The 17,060-nt window shown below is 47.7% G+C and overlaps 1 protein-coding gene across 2 annotated transcripts in view; it reads right to left on the bottom strand.

Moving 5' to 3' along the window:
- Positions 1-15,288, bottom strand: part of caln2 (calneuron 2) — a 63,317-nt gene extending 48,029 nt beyond the window's left edge. The window contains exons 1-2 of one of the 2 annotated variants that reach the window (XM_014129420.2): positions 14,517-15,288; positions 2,507-2,631 (exon numbers count right to left, since the gene is read on the bottom strand). In XM_014129420.2, the coding sequence (XP_013984895.1) occupies positions 2,507-2,624 (118 nt within the window). In that variant the 5' untranslated portion in view covers positions 2,625-2,631; positions 14,517-15,288. Of the gene's footprint in view, positions 1-2,506; positions 2,632-12,374; positions 13,139-14,516 lie in introns of those variants that run through there. The other variant, XM_014129419.2, reaches the window with a different exon arrangement.
- Between the last annotated feature and the right edge of the window lie 1,772 nt (positions 15,289-17,060).

The raw sequence follows: 17,060 nt of genomic DNA, 5'->3' as shown, positions 1-17,060 counted from the left end.
AGACTGTCCAGGACTTGGCGGATGCTTTAGTCCAGGTCTGGGAGGAGATCCCTCAGGAGACCATCCGCCACCTCATCAGGAGCATGCCCAGGCGTTGTAGGGAGGTCATACAGGCACGTGGAGGCCACACACACTACTGAGACTCATTTTGACTTGTTTTAAGGACATTACATCAAAGTTGGATCAGCCTGTAGTGTGGTTTTCCACTTTAATTTTGAGTGTGACTCCAAATCCAGACCTCCATGGGTTGGTAAATTGGATTTCCATTGATTATTTTTGTGTGATTTTGTTGTCAGCACATTCAACTATGTAAAGAAAAAAGTATTTAATAAGATTATTTCTTTAATTCAGATCTAGGATGTGTTGTTTAAGTGTTCCCTTTATTTTTTTGAGCAGTGTATAAAAAAAATATGTAATATCACATTTACATAAGTATTCAGACCCTTTAGTCAGTACTTTGTTGAAGCACCTTTGGCAGCGATTACAGCCTTGAGTCTTCTTGATTATGACGCTACAAGCTTGGCACACCTGTATTTGGGGAGCTTCTCCCATTCTTCTCTGCAGATCCTCTCAAGCTCTATCATGTTCGATGGGGAGCATCGCTGCATAGCTATTTTCAGGTCTCTCCAGAGATGTTCGATCAGGTTAAATTCCGGGCTCTGGCTGGGCCCCTCAAGGACATTCAGAGACTTGTTCCGAAGCCACTCCTGCGTTGTCTTGGCTGTGTGCTTAGGGTTGTTGTTTGTTACGTGTGACACGTTTTTCTTGCTCCCCATTTTCCCATGTTAGTGTGTTTGTGTTCTAGGCATTACAGGTGTACCGAGTTGCGGCTGACGATGGTGGGCGTGGCTTCGGTCCGGAGTCCTGGCAGCTGTAGCTGATTGAGAAGAGGATAACTGTTTGCCGTGTGAACCCAGAAGAGGAGAGAGGGAGAGAGAGAGGGGACACTTGTTTTTTGGCTAGTTGATGATTTGTTGTTTTAATTTATCTTTGTTTGTGTTTCAGCCTGTCCTCTTGAGGTACTCCACCCTACCTAGGTCCTGGAGAAGGGAAAAGGTAGATCTGCCCATGGGTGTACATTCCCACGTAGATAACCCATTGTTTTATACACTAGGTTAGCTGGGCGGGTGTCACCCTTGTATTTTCTTGGAACCAGGTAGGACAGTGGGTTAGGGTTTAGAGTGTGTTAGGAAGGATTAGGTACCAGGTAGGACAGTGGGTTAGGGTTTAGAGTGTGTTAGGAAGGATTAGGTACCAGGTAGGACAGTGGGTTAGGGTGTAGAGTGTGTTAGGAAGGATTAGGTACCAGGTAGGACAGTGGGTTAGGGTTTAGAGTGTGTTAGGAAGGATTAGGTACCAGGTAGGACAGTGGGTTAGGGTTTAGAGTGTGTTAGGAAGGATTAGGTACCAGGTAGGACAGTGGGTTAGGGTTTAGAGTGTGTTAGGAAGGATTAGGTACCAGGTAGGACAGTGGGTTAGGGTGTAGAGTGTGTTAGGAAGGATTAGGTAGAAGAGGAGGGACCTTTTGTTTATTTTCATTACTTGGACCCCGATCCCAAACATTCCCTTCTCTTACCTTCCCTGGTTGTGGTTGTTTTTTAGTTTTCTTGCTGATTCTTTATGGGTGTTTTATATTGTTTGTTTAATTACTTTACTAAACATCCCCTGAGGGCTAACATTGAGTTCTGGTTGTGGTCTGGTTATTTTCGCTCATTACACCCCACATTTCCTCCCCTTTCATCTGGTTTACCTTGTGTGTTTAGGCCCAGGCATTTACGTCTCCTCCTCAGACGAGCTACACTCGAGGGGAGAACGTAAGATTGTTATGTTGGAAGGTGAACCTTCGCCCCAATCTGAGGTCCTGAGAGCTCTGGAGCAGGTTTTCATCAAGGATCTCAATGTACTTTGCTCCGTTCATCTTTCCCTCGATCCTGACTAGTCTCTCAGTCCCTGCAGCTGAAAAAAAAACACAGCATGATGCTGCCAACACCATGCTTCACTGTAGGGATGGTGCCAGGTTTCCTCCAGACGTGACGCTTGGCATTCAGGCCAAAGAGTTGGTTTCATCAGTCCAGAGAATCTTGTTTCCAAACTTCTTCCATTTAAGAATGATGGAGGCCACTGTGCTCTTGGTGACCTTCAATGCTGCAGACATTTTTTGTCACCCTTCCCCAGATCTGTGCCTCGACACAATCCCTTCCCAGAGCTCTACGGACAATTCCTTCGACCTCATGGCTTGTTTTTTTTCTCTGAGATGCACTGTCAACTGTGGTTCCTTATATAGACAGGTGTGTGCCTTTCATAATCATGTCCAATCAATTGAATTTACCACAGGTGGACTCAATTTCGAGTCTCATAGCAAAGGGTCTGAATACTTATGTAAATAAGGTATTTCTGTTTTTTATTTTAATAAATTGGCAACACACGCAGTAACACACATACATACACATAAACACGCAAGCACACACACACACGCACACGCACACGCGCACGCACACAGACTGACCTCCTAGCTCCTCTGTGGAGATGCTGGTGAGTTGGAAGGTTTCGCTCCCTTCAGACAGTGTCCGGCTCAGGAGACTTCCAGTGTAGAGCAGAGTAGACCTGACGTGGTGGAACGGCATCTTCTCTCTGCAAAAAACACACATATACTTTGAATGCTGAGGGTGTGGCTTTCTCTCCCTCCTCCCCTCTACTCCTCTCCTCCTCCCTCGCTCCCAAGTCTCCCTCTCTCCCTGCCTACTCGTCCGCATCTCCCTTCCTCCTCCCCTTCCCTCCACTCATCTCCTCCTTCTCTCCTCCTCCCTCAGTTTCGGCCTCAGGCACCTGGCCCAGAGAGATAAAAACCTGAATAAAGTCCTGTCACTCTCCATCACTTAATCTAACCCTGCTGTCACTACTCCCTCCCTCCCTCCCTCCCTTCCACCTTGCTCCCCGCACCTCCTCAACCCTTGTCATTAACCACGCACGTATATTATTATATTATATTACCACTCCCCCCTTTATTTCATCCCTTTCTCTCACTCTCTCTCCCTCCATCATTTATTCTAACCCTCCTGTCAATGTGTCTGACATCTTCCTGTCCCTCCAGTCCATTTCCACAGAGACAGAGTGGCTCACTGAGCGACCTCACCACCTGACAGATGCACCGATGCTCACGTCATGACAAAGAGAGTTATCAACAGCAGAGAGAAAGAGAGAGAGATAGAGACAGAGAAAGGGGGAGACTGACAGACAAAGATCCCTGAGAGGGAGCAGGAGATGGAGAAAAAGGAGTGTTTTTATACAGGTACTATCTACAGGCCTGTTGCACAAAGAGACAGAGAGACATGTCTCTTTACCGCTGGGAGAGATTGAGAGGAAGGCCAGTCTACACACTTCCTTCTCTTCACTTTCCCCCCTCTGCTTTCCTCTCCTCTCCACACAATGAAAAGACTCCTCTGTTGACTTTGAATCCCTTGTATAAAAGCAGAGGATGAAAGGACAGAAGAGGAGAGGAGAAATATATGCAGGGTAAAGGGTAAGAGAACTGGTAAATGTAGAGGTATGCTTTGATGACCTAAACAGAGGACATACAGTGCCTTCGGAAAGTATTCAGACCACTTGACTTTTTCCGCATTTTGTTACGTTACAGCCTTATTCTAAAATGGATTAAATGTAAATTTTTTCTCAGCAATCTACACACAATACCCCACAATAAAAAAGCCAAAATAGGCTTTCATAGATTTTTCCAAATGTATTTAAAATAAAAATCTGAAACACCTAATTTACATAAGTATTCAGACCATTTGCTATGAGACTCGAAATTGAGCTCAGGTGCATCCTGTTTTCATTGGAGTCCACCTGTGGTAAATTCAATTGATTGGACATGATTTGGAAAGGCACACACCTGTCTATATAAGGTCCCACAGTTGACAGTGCATGTTAGAGCAAAAACCAAGCTATCAGGTCGAAGGAATTGTCCGTAGAGCTCTGAGACAGGATTGTGTCGAGGCACAGATCTGGGGAAGGTTGCCAAAAAAATTATGCAGCATTGAAGGTCCCCAAGAGCACAGTGGCCTCCATCATTCTTAAATGGAAGAAGTTTGGAAACAAGATTCTCTGGACTGATGAAACCAAGATTGAACTCGTTGGCCTGAATGCTAAGCGTCACGTCTGGAGGAAACCTGGCACCATCCCGACGGTGAAGCATGGTGTTGGCAGCATCATGCTGTGGGGATGTTTTTCAGCTGCAGGGACTGGGAGACTAGTCAGGATGGAGGCAAAGATGAACGGAGCAAAGTACAGAGAGATCCTTGATGAAAACCTGCTCCAGAGCGCTCAGGACCTCAGATTGGGGCGAAGGTTCACCTTCCAACAGGACAACGACCTTAAGCACACAGCCAAGACAACGCAGGAGTGGCTTTGGGACAAGTCTCTGAATGTCCTTGAGTGGCCCAGCCAGAGCCCAGACTTGAAGCCGATTGAACATCTCTGGAGAGACCTGATAATAGCTATGCAGCAACGCTCCCCATCCAACATGACAGAGCTTGAGAAGATCTGCAGAGAGGAATGGGAGAAACCCCCCAAATACAGGTGTGCCAAGCTTGTAGCGTCATACCCAAGAAGACTCGAGGGTTTAATTGCTGCCAAAGGTGCTTCAACAAAGTACTGAGTAAAGGGTCTGAATACTTATGTAAATGTCATATTTCCGTTTTATATTTTTAATACATTTGCAAACATTTCTAAAAACCTGTTTTTGCTTTGTCATTATGGGGTATTGTGTGTAGACTGATGAGTAAAAAGAACAATTTTGTCACACCCTGATCTGTTTCACCTGTCTTGGTGATTGTCTCCACCCCCTCCAGGTATCGCCCATCTTCCCCATTATCCCCTGTGTATTTATACCTGTGTTCTCCGTTTGTCTGTTGCCAGTTCATCTTGTTTGTCAAGTCAACCAGCGTTCTTCGTCTCAGCTCCTGCTTCTCCCCAGTCTCTCTTTTCGCTCGCCCTCCTGGTTTTGACCCTTGCCTGTATCATCTCTGAGCCCGCCTGCCTGTCCACTCTGCCTGCCCCTGACCCTGAGCCTGCCTGCCATCCTGTACCTTTGCCCCACCTCTGGATTACCGACCCTTGCCTGCCTTGACCTGTCGTTTGCCTGCCCTGTTGCCGTAATAAACATTGTTACTCCGACACAGTCTGCATCTGGGTCTTACCTTCAAACCTGATAGTACGAACTGGCCATGACCGACCCAGCAGACCCGGGCCAGCTGCGCGATGCCATCTCCTCCCATGGAGCCACCATCGGGAGCCCCGTTTACCCCCCCCCCCCCGAACGCTTCAATGGAGAGTCGAGCACCTGTCGGGCGTTTCTAGCTCAGTGTACCCTCATTTTGAGCTTCAGCTCTCCTCCTTCTCCTCGGATTGCTCTAAGATAGCCTATCTCATCACGCTGATGTCTGGGAGGGCTCTCACCTGGACTACTGCTGTATGGGAACAGCAGCCGGCCATATGCGTTAGTCTGGAGGGGTTTGTGGGAGAGGTGAAGAAGTTTTGTTACACCCTGTTCTCCGGGAGAGAAGCTGCCCGGAAGCTAATCCAGCTTCGGCAGGACTCCGGCAGTGTGTCTGACTATGCAGTTGATTTCCGCACGCTGGCAGCGGAGAGTGCTTGGAACCAGGAAGCACTGTTCGATATGTTCCTGCACAGCATCTCGGAGGAGGTCAAGGACGAGTTACCTACGGATTTCGATTCCCTCATTGCTTTGACCATCCGAATCGATGGGCGACCAAGGGAACGACGGAGGGAGAGGAAATTCGACTTCGCTCGCACGTCCAAGGATTCCACCTTGCCTCCGAGTCATCCCAGAAGTCCCCGACAATCCAAAAACTTCCCCGAGAGTCGCCGAAGACGGCTGAGTCAGCGCTTCTCGAGCCTATGCAACTAGGTAGAGCTGGGCTATTGCCAGCAGAACGGCAATACAGAATCAAAATGAAGAGTTGCCTGTATTGCGGGTCTCTTGGTCATTTTGTGTCCTCTTGTCCTTTAAAGAGATCAGGCTCACTGGTAGGAGCGAGTACTCTGGTGGGCCATATGGAGAACTTTCCTGCTTCCCTTGCTCGCACCCCTGTTTCTGCCATTCTGCTGTGGGGAAGCCTGTCTAAATCTCTCTGGGTCCTCATTGATTTTGGGGCTGATGAGAGTTTTTTGGACGCTACCCTGGCTTCCGAGCTGAACATCCCCACTCAGCCCCTCTTCACTCCCATGGATGTTAGTGTGCTTGACGGGCACTCTTTAGGCCGGGTCACTCATATTACCACTCCCATCAACCTACGGGTGTCAGGGAATCACAGCGAGACTATTCAATTCCTGCTCTTCAAGTCTCCTCAGATTCCCATGGTATTGGGATTCTCCTGGTTCAAGTGACACAATCCCCTCATCAACTGGTCGACAGGTGCCATCATAGGCTGGAGTTCGTTCTGCCACACCCAGTGTCTGAAGTCAGCGCAACCTGCCCCGGGACATCTTCTTGGGGACTTGGAAGGTGCCCCGGACCTCTCCGCCATTACTGCGGAGAACCAGGACCTTCGGGAGGTGTTCAACAAGGCTCGGGCCATTTCTCTTCCGCACCGACTATATGACTGCGGGATTGACCTTTTCCCTAGCACCACTCCGCCCCGGGGGTGACTGTACTCGCTGTTGGGACCGGAGACCAAGGCTTTGGACACCTATATTGGGGACTCCCTAGCTGCAGGATTTATACGTCCTTTGTCCTCTCCCGCCAGCGCAGGATTCTTCTTTGTGGAGAAGAAGGACAAGATCCTGTGCCCGTGCATCAACTACCGGAGACTCAACGACATAACGGTGAAGAACCGCTACCTGCTACCACTCATCAACTCGGCCTTCGAGCTGCTCCAAGGGGCCACCGTGTTTTCCAAGCTGCATCTACAGAATGCCTACCATCTGGTGCAGATAAGGGAGGGGGATGAGTGGAAGACCGCCTTCAACATGGCCAGCGGCCACTACAAGTACTTGGTCATGCCATTTGGCCTCACCAACACCCCAGCTGTGTTCCAGGCTCTGGTAAATGATGTTCTCCGTGACATGTTGAACCGGTTCGTCTCCATCTACATTGATGACATCCTCGTCTTCTCCCGCTCCCCTCAAAAACATGTGCTCCACGTCCGAAAGGTTCTTCAATGCCTCCTAGATAACCAGATGTTTGTTAAGGCAGAGAAGAGTGAGTTCCATCGCGCCACCATCCCCTTTCTGGAGTACATAATCTCCGCTGGGAGTGTCCAGATGGATCCCGGTAAGGTGAGAGTGGTGGTGAATTGGCCTCAGCCTTCGTCCAGGGTGCAGCAGCAATGTTTCCTAGGGTTCGCCAACTTATGGTCGCCGCTTCATCTGGGGTTACAGCACCCTGGCTTTCCCCCTGTCAGCACTCACTTCTCCCAAGGTTCTGTTCACGTAGTCCCATGCTGCTGACCGGGCGTTCTGGCACCTCAAACATCGCTTCACCACTGCTCCCATTCTGGTTCATCCTGACCCCTCCCGTCAGTTCGTGGTGGAGGCCGATGCGTCGGATGTAGGAGTGGGGGCGGTCCTGTCCCAGCATTCTGCTCTGGACCTGAAGCTACACCTTCTTCTCCCATCGCCTCAAAGCCGCGGAGAAAAACAACAATGTGGGAAATCGTGAGCTTCTCGCAGTGAAGTTGGCATTGGAGGAATGGCGGCACTGGCTGGAAGGAGTGGAACATCTGTTCATCGTATGGACCAACCACAAAAATCTGGAGTATCTCCAAACCGCCAAACACCTCAGACCGCCAAACACCTCACCTTCAGGAAAGCTAGATGGGCCCTGCTGTTCACACGGTTCAACTTCTCCCTCTGATATCGACCGGGATCCAAGAATGTCAAGCCGGATGCACTGTCTCGCCGTTATAGCCCCACGGCTATTACCCCGGAGACCATCCTTCCCACCTTGTGCCTGGCAACGGCACTCAGCTGGGTTATAGGGAAACAGGTCCGGGAGGCACAGCGTTCCCAGCTGAACCCCGGGGGGGTCCAGATAACCGAATGTTCGTGCCTGACACGGTCTGCTCCGCAGTCCTGGAGTGGCCTGCCACCCGGGTTCCGACCGGACCCTGGCTTTTGTGTGACGATGCTTTTGGTGGCCCACCATGGTCCCTGACGTCTCCGCATTCATCGCCGCTTGCACAGTGTGTGCTCAGAACAAGACTCCTCGGCAAGCTCCGGCTGGCCTCCTGCAACCTCTGCCTTTCCCTTACCGTCCCTGGTCCCACATATCCCTGGATTTCATCACGGGTCTCCCCCCGTCTGAGGGCAACACTGCCCTCCTGACTGTGGTCGACTGGTTTTCCAAGACCACCCACTTCATTCCTCTCCCCAAACTACCCTTGGCCAAGGAGACGGCCCAGCTCATGGTGCAGCACGTCTTCCAGATCCATGGACTGCCCGTGGACATGGTCTCCGACCGGGGTCCCAGTTCTCGTCCCAGTTCTGGAAGGCGTTCTGCACCCTCATTGAGTCGTCGGCCAACCTGTCCTCTGGGTTCCACCCCCAGTACAATGGCCAGTTGGAGCGAGCCAACCAGGACCTTGAGACAACACTGCGCTGCCTGGTCTCGCCAACCCCACCATCTGGGCCCAGCAGCTTATGTGGGTAGAATACGCACGCAACACCCTTCCCTGCTCTGCGACGGGCCAATTGCCCTTTGAATGTTCCTTGGGGTATCAGCCCCCGCTCTTCCCCGAGCAGGAGGAAGAGGTCGGCGTACCTTCTGCCCAGATGTTTGTCCGCCGCTGTTGTCGTACCTGGAGGAAAGCCCGGTCGGCCCTCCTCAAGACCACCTTCAGGTATCGACGACAAGCGGATCGCCATAAGGCAGAAGGTATGGCTATCCACCTGGGATCTGCCCTCCTGGTGGAATCGCGCAAACTCTCCCCATGGTTTATTGGCCCATTCCCATCTATAAAATTATTAGTCCCTCTGCTGTTCGTCTTCTGTTGCCCCATACCCTTTGTATACACTCCACTTTTCATGTGTCCCGAGTTAAACCCATGTCTCACAGCCCTTTGCCCCAACCCTTTATCCCTACTCTGGTTATCGACGACTGCCTGCCTTGACCTGTCGTTTGCCTGCCCTCTTGCCGTAATAAACATTGTTACTCCGACACAATCTGCATCTGGGTCTTACCTTCAAACTTGATAAATGTAATCAATTTTAGAATAAGGCTGTAATGTAGCAAAATGTGGAAAAAGTCAAGGGGTCTGAATCCTTTCCGAATGCACTGTAGGCTGCAGGTTAATGTGTGTGTGTTCTAGGGGGAGGTACTTAGCCCATCTGCTCTTGGTTCTAATCCTGTCCCACTTGCTTAGGTGCACGGTGAAGGCCCTCAGGTCACCACAGCAACTAGATGTTCCACATTCCGCTAACGAGCCACACACAAACACAGTGAACTATAACCTTACACACAGTGAACTACAACCCCCACAAACCACCATAAACAATGTTCTCTGTATCTGTCTATCTGTCTCTGTCTGCCTGTCTCTATATATATATCTTTGTCCGTCTCTCTCTCTCTCTCTGTCTCACTCTCTCCCTGTCTCTATATCTATTTTTCCCCCTCTATCGCTCTCTCTCTCTGTCTCTCTCTACCTGTCTCTATATCTATCTTTCCCCCTCTATCGCTCTCTCTCTCTGTCTCTCTCTACCTGTCTCTATATCTATCTTTCCCCCTCTCTTGATCTCTATCTCTTGTCTCTGCTTAGAGCGACAAAAATATGCTAAAATAACCCCTGAATTAGCTGTGGGATGAAAATAAGGAAACATTAACTCTATTGCTTGGAATCAGACAGACTCATACGTGAGGTGACAGGTTGAGACTGCAGCGGGAAACCTCTGTGTCATGTATTATAGAATTGTTGTCTGGATACAGACTGCCAACACAGGTTTAGAACAGGGGTGGAGAGTGACAGTCAGGATAGGATGAGTGTCTCTGTCTGTGTGTGTGTGTGTGTGTGTGTGTGTGTGTGTGTGTGTGTGTGTGTGTGTGTGTGTGTGTGTGTGTGTGTGTGTGTGTGTGTGTGTGTGTGTGTGTGTGTGTGTGTGTGTGTGTGTGTGTGTGTGTGTGTGAGCGCAGAGGCCCCATAGGATGGAGAGAAAGAAAGACAGAAGAGGTTGGGGAGAGAAGAGAGGGGGCAGAGCAGCCACACACAGATTGAAGGGAGAGAAGAGAAGGGGGAGGGAGAGAGAGAGAGAGAGAGAGAGATGTGTTGCTCACACCTTAGTCGTTCCCGGTGGACAAAGATGCATTAGTGGTGGAGGAGAGGTCAAGGTCGGTCCAATATCTATCACACGCCATTAAACACACACACACACACACACACACACACACACACACACACACACACACACACACACACACACACACACACACACACACACACACACAGTGACATAACCATTGACGCAGCCTGCAGGTTGGTCAAGTCTTCTCTTGCTGGACATCTAACATAATTTGACGATAGTCCAATATCCAAACATGTTGTCTAAATGTGATCAATAGATGTTAAACTGACAACTGTGCCCAATGGGAAACATGTCGTCTAAATGTGATCATACTCAAGAAATGTCCTGTGCCTGAGGTAGTTCGAGTTGTTAAGGCCACCGCCCTCTGTACATATGCGGTCCTCAGCCTGCATGGAATGGAATCCTGGCCCTTTGGTCTTCTCCCTATCATCCCTCTGTCTGTTTTGTCTGTACTGTCTGTACTGTACTGTCTGTCTGTACTGTCGGTACTGTCTGTCTGTACTGTACTGTCCTGTCTGTCTATACTTTCCTGTCTGTCTGTCTATACTTTCCTGTCCTGTCTGTCTGTCTATACTGTCCTGTCTGTCTGTCTGTACTGTCCTGTCTGTCTGTACTGTCTGTCTGTCTGCCTCCTTGCTCATTTCTATCTATCCCTGTCAATAATACTGGAAAAATACTTTAAAATATATATATTTTTTAAACTAACTATATTTTTTAAACATACATTTCCCTGCAGGGGCAGATTGGCCATCTGGCAATTCTGTCAAATGCCAGATGGGCTTGACAATTTTTTAGTCGATGGACTGGTCACAATTGACACTATATTGACAATATTGACAATATTTCAATAAAAAAGGTGGCCTGTGGGCCTGTTAAGATTTTTGTGTTAAGATTTTTGTGCAATTTCTGTTATACTAATATATAATGATGAGCTTTTGGCTGATCAGTGGGCAACGGCCGGCCCAAAAGCAGGCCTGGCTTTCTGATTGGCTGAGCTGAGGTCATACAAACTCACATTCCATTATAAACATGGCATCAGCCTAGAGACCTGGTCCAACTCTACTATCAGTTAGACAGCCAAGATCAAAAAACTAAAAGGGTGACTATATTTACATTTACGTCATTTAGCAGATGCTCTTATCCAGAGCGACTTACAAATTGGTGCATTCACCTTATGATATCCAGTGGAACAACCACTTTACCATAGTCCACCAACCTCTTTTTCTTTTGGGGGGTTAGAAGGATTACTTTATCCTATCCCAGGTATTCCTTAAAGAGGAGGGTGACTATATATTCTACATTGTCACTTCACTGAAAACCTCTTCATTTTGTTGACGGCTCGCACAGTAATGTTGGATGGTGTGGATAAAATGCCAGGGCCGAATTCTTGTCCCAGTCTGCCCCTGTTTCCCTGGTCCCTCTACCTGCAATTGAATTCTTAACAGCTGACCTGGACAGGCAGGGAGGGCAAAACAGCTGGACTGACAATATAAACTTTCACCTCCTTTATCAGCATACTCAGCCCTGTTATTCAACAAATTTCCAAAATATCATGTTAACTGTAGTCTATGTTATTATGACCCAACACAAAATCAGCCTGTGGAAATGAACTCTATAAGGCTCAACCAGAGCCATATATATAGATCTCCAGACACAACATTCACCTTCTCGTCAGACACAACAGTGGTGGATACAGTGAGTTCCATTAACCGGAAGACCTGGCTCAATTTTTTTATCACTATCAGAACATAGGCCTACAGAACTAGGACTCTACCTGTTCACCGGAAATAACAACAGGAGCAAAGCCAGTGTTGTTTTTCTTTGGAAAACACCCTGATTAAGAATAACAGGCTACTGCAAATTGTGATATCTTTCTATACTGTCACTATGCTGACATCCAGTCACTGTAGTCACATTGCACTAGCTGTCAAACCAGCGGTCATGATGAAGTAGCCGAGTAGCCAAAAACCAAAGTCACCTTGCACAGTGACAGGACTTGTACAGTAGCCTAGATTTCACACGGCATCAGTCAGTATAGCCCGCTTGTTGATGTTTCTTACCTCCACGGACTGCAGTTTACATTCACCGGCACCTCAACCGAGGCCAGAGCCAGGCTCTCAATCCCGTGATGGTCACCCGTTGGCCGCGGCTCCTCTCCCGCCAACTCCAGGGGAGGTGAACCGGCGACGTCTACCGGGCGCAGCGGTAACTCCACGAGCCCGAATCTCTCCGGTCCCATCATCATCAGCCCGATGTGTGCCACCGGGCGGGAAAAGGTCTGTTACCGTCTCCGTTACACAAAGCAGGATTTAAGCAGGAGCGTGTATGAGTGCCCTTGGTCTTCTGACAGTGTGGTTTGAAAGAAGCACAGAGAACCCTAATATTCTTACAAGGACAATCAGTGAGGCAGAACTGTGTCTTTGTCCTACACTACACTTGGCTACTACTGTACTACGGTCCAAGCAACTAAACACACCGACTGTCCGACGGAGAGAGCAGCCCGTGCAAATAACCTCCTCGCATTTTGCTTTGTTACCATGCCTTGCGCCATCCTGCCAAGATGACCCAAGAGACCCGAGTGTGACAAGAAAATAGCGGACTTGCTCCATCCGTTACAATCGTTGTGTCGCACGCACACACACACACACGCCAAAGAGATGTGCAGTTTTACGGCTAATATCCTGCAATTCTACACATTTTGCCATGGGGTAGAGGGAAATCTTTTCAGTTTTAAAGCACATTTCTTGCAATTCTTCACCCTTTTCCAAGACTTATGCCATATTAATGATATCTGAGTGAGAGTGATTAACAAAATCAATGGGGGGCCTCTGGAGGTCAGGGCCCCTGAGCACCTGCCCTGCGTGACTGTCAGTATTCAGCCATGATTACTACAAGTTTAGATAGCTGGCTAGTGGCTAGACTAACTTACCACTGACATGCTAATTGAGTGACTGTCAGTATTCAGTAATGATTACTACAAGTTTAGATAGCTGGCTAGTGGCTAGACTAACTTACCACTCACATGCTAATTGAGTGACTGTCAGTATTCAGCCATGATTACAACAAGTTTAGATAGCTGGCTAGTGGCTAGACTAACTTACCACTGACATGCTAATTCAGTGACTGTCAGTGACTGACATAACAAGAGAAAAACTGATGATGAACAACCACATTTGGAAATTGCACCTGGTGTATTCTACTATTCTAAAAGTTAGTTGAGACCCCAATGGAGTTCCTAAAAAAATACATATATATATTTTGGGTGGGGGCCCCCTCACTTATGTTGCTTATGCCAGGAACCGGCCCTGCACACACACACACACACACGCGCGCGCGCGCGCACGCGCACTCTCTCCTTCCATTATCATACTCACAGTTCATCTGTCTATATGATGAATGTGCGCATGACAGGTGACAGGTTTGGCCATGATGGTTTATGACCGGTTTATGAATTATGACACGATATTGCCCCAATTTCTCAGAGAGAGAAACATGGACTGGAGAGGTGAGAAGGGAATGTTAAACCACACAGAGGTGAATTAGCCTACGCCTGGAGTTGTAGCTTGTTTACCTGATAGTGGACAACAATTCAGGTGCTCCCCACTGAATACTATGCAACACATGCTGCAATAAATAGAAGCAATGGTCTCGCTCTCTCTTTCACTCTCTTATTCACACACACACACACACACACACATCCACACACGCGGACCCACGTACACATCATTATCATGTAGGCTATGAACGTTAGATTCATTTTAATTATTAGGTGACATTTTCTGTAGCCTTAAAATAAATTGAGTTGAATTATGCAGAATTAAATTCAGCCCATAGCTAAATGACAATCTTAATGAAGATATCTCATTCTTCAACAAAGAAAAACAGTTCCGTTGTAGAATGCGATGACAGCGGCCGGATGTAGTCGACGTTCTACCAATGACACACGCACAGTCTATCATTTGGATATGTCCCCTGCGGGTGAAAACTGCGCATCCCGTTTCTTTCCCATTTGCACCAATTACAACAGGTGCAGCAGGCTGGCGGCAAGCGTAACGGTGTGACCGCACGTGAGTCACCCAAACGGTCTCCACGTTAACGGTGGCACACACTCACACCCCATACATGTTTTAATCAGTGGCGACGGCCAGAGCCCGTATCACCGAGCACTCACAACTGAATTGAATGATCGGTTAAGTGCCTACCTGTTAAAACGCTGATCCGGTCAATTAAGATTCAATCCGTTTTTATCAGGCTGGGGGGTGGGGGTGGGGGGGAGGTCACCCAGACTCGACTCTGTTTACACTCATATCAGACAGCTATTTTCTTGAAGTGATTGGGATGCCCCCCAAAATGTAATGATCTTCAAATCTTTTCTTTTCACTCTTCAAGATCACCTGATATGTCAAACGCCAAAACGTCACTGGTCCAAGTGATCCAGTGAGACTTGTAGTGCCTTTTTAAAAACCCATTTCAAATCCTATAGGGCAGGCTACTTGATAGGTGCACAGACGATATCAGCTTAGCTGTAATCTATTTGAATTGGCTCACTTATCCGTCTCTATCTCCAAATACCATCAGAGACCTCCGGGAGTTGGAGTGGTGATAAGCGGGGTGTCTAATCTTCCGAGCCCCGACGCAATGATTCACTCCTGCAGCAGACAGATCGACAGACACCTCCCTGCCCAGTCGCCCACGGATCTGGAGCGCCGGTGATACCAGTCCGCTACTCTGTCTCAATAAATCTTGCAGATCAAATATTTTCCGAATCACAAAAACAAATGAAGGAGAATGTTTCTTTAATCGATAAAGCAGCAACGACGAGCGAAGAGGGACTAGTTCGGAAGAAAGGGATCTCCTGTTGTGGCTCGGTTCATTTGTCTTCTCCTGGTGACAGCATTAACCCATTTATCGGTGTGGACCGGGAGAGGGAGGGGCGTCGCGGCTCTGAGCAGAGGTGTAGGTGAGACCGTGATGCCGATCCGCTCAATGGGCGCTGTCTCACGCGCACCGGGATTTATAGGCTAGCAGGTGTGTGTGTGTGTGTGTGTGTGTGTGTGTGTGTGTGTGTGTGTGTGTGTGTGTGTGTGTGTGTGTGTATGTGCAAACAATAACCAGAATGTAGTGGTCCACTCAATCAATACTAGAAGAACAGAAAGCCAATCTCCCTGGATCAAGTCTGTTGTAAACTTACTTCTCACCTGTAACAGTTTTGGACTAGACTCATTGATCTTCTAAAATGGTGCTTAGGGAAATAAAATCAATTCCCTCAGCTCATAAATTATACATTTATACCATCACTCTGTCAATATTGAATGTAGTTTACCAAGCTTTATCGAGCCCCTTATACCAATTCTGATTTTAGCACTTGGGAGGAGTGTTAAGGGGAAGGCGAGGGTGTGCTCTCTTTATGTATCCCCCTTCAAACCTCATACTGAATGTGATAAACCTTGAATACCAGCTGGACACACCAGATATACACATACATTGCCTTCAGAAGGTATTCACACCCCTTGACATTTTCTTGATTAGATAAGTATTCAACCTCCTGAGTCAATACATGTTAGATTCACCTTTGGCAACTATTACAGCTGTGAGTTTCTCCTATCACAGCCATTAAACTCTGTAACTGTTTTAACGTCACCTTTGGCCTCATGGTGAAATCCCTGAGCGGTTTCCTTCCTCTCTGGCAACTGAGTTAGGAAGGACGCCTGTATCTTTGTAGTGAGTAGGTGTATTGATACACCATCCACATTCTAATTAATAACGTCACCACGCTCAAAGGGGTATTCAGCATCTCCATGTTTTATTTTGACACATCTACCAAATGGTGCCCTTCTTTGCAAGGCATTGAAAAACCTCCCTGGTCTTTGTGGTTGAATCTGTTCTTGAAATTCACTACTCGATTGAGGGACCTTACAGATAATTGTATGTGTGGGGTACAAAGATCGGGTAGTCATTAAAAAATCATGTTAACCACTATTATAGAACACGGAATGAGTCCATGCTACTTATTATGTGATTTGTTAAGCACAGTTTTACTACTGAACTTATTTCGGCTTGCCATAACAAAGGGGTTGAATGCTTATTGACTCAAGACATTTCAGCTTATCATTTTGTATTAATGTAGAACATTTTCTTCAAACAGAATTCCACTTCAACAATATGGGGTATTGTGTGTAGATCGGTGACATAAAAATGTAAATGAAATACATTTTAAATTCAGGTTGTAACACAAAAATGTGGAAAATGTAAAAAGATGTGAATACGTTCTGAAGGCACTGTATATTTATACCACATTTAGCAGACACTTTATTACAAAGCAACTTACAGTCAAGCGTACATTTTACCTGCAAGCTTATCTCTCTATCAACTGAACTACAGAGGACCACACGGAGTTACAGAGGACCACACTGACCTACAGAGGACCACACTGAGTTACAGAGAACCACACTGAGCTACAGAGGACCACACTGAGCTACAGAGGACCACACTGAGTTACAGAGAACCACACTGAGTTACAGAGGACCACACTGACCTACAGAGGACCACACTGAGTTACAGAGAACCACACTGAGCTACAGAGGACCACACTGAGCTACAGAGGACCACACGGAGTTACAGAGGACCACACTGAGCTACAGAGGACCACACTGAGCTACAGAGGACCACACGGAGTTACAGAGGACCACACTGAGCTACAGAGGACCACACTGACCTACAGAGGACCACACTGAGTTACAGAGGAC

This window comes from Salmo salar, chromosome ssa11 (assembly GCF_905237065.1).
Source record: "Salmo salar chromosome ssa11, Ssal_v3.1, whole genome shotgun sequence".
NCBI lineage: Eukaryota > Metazoa > Chordata > Actinopteri > Salmoniformes > Salmonidae > Salmo > Salmo salar.
The sequence above is the reverse complement of the archived record's forward strand: the minus strand, read 5'-3'. Positions and strand labels throughout refer to the sequence as shown.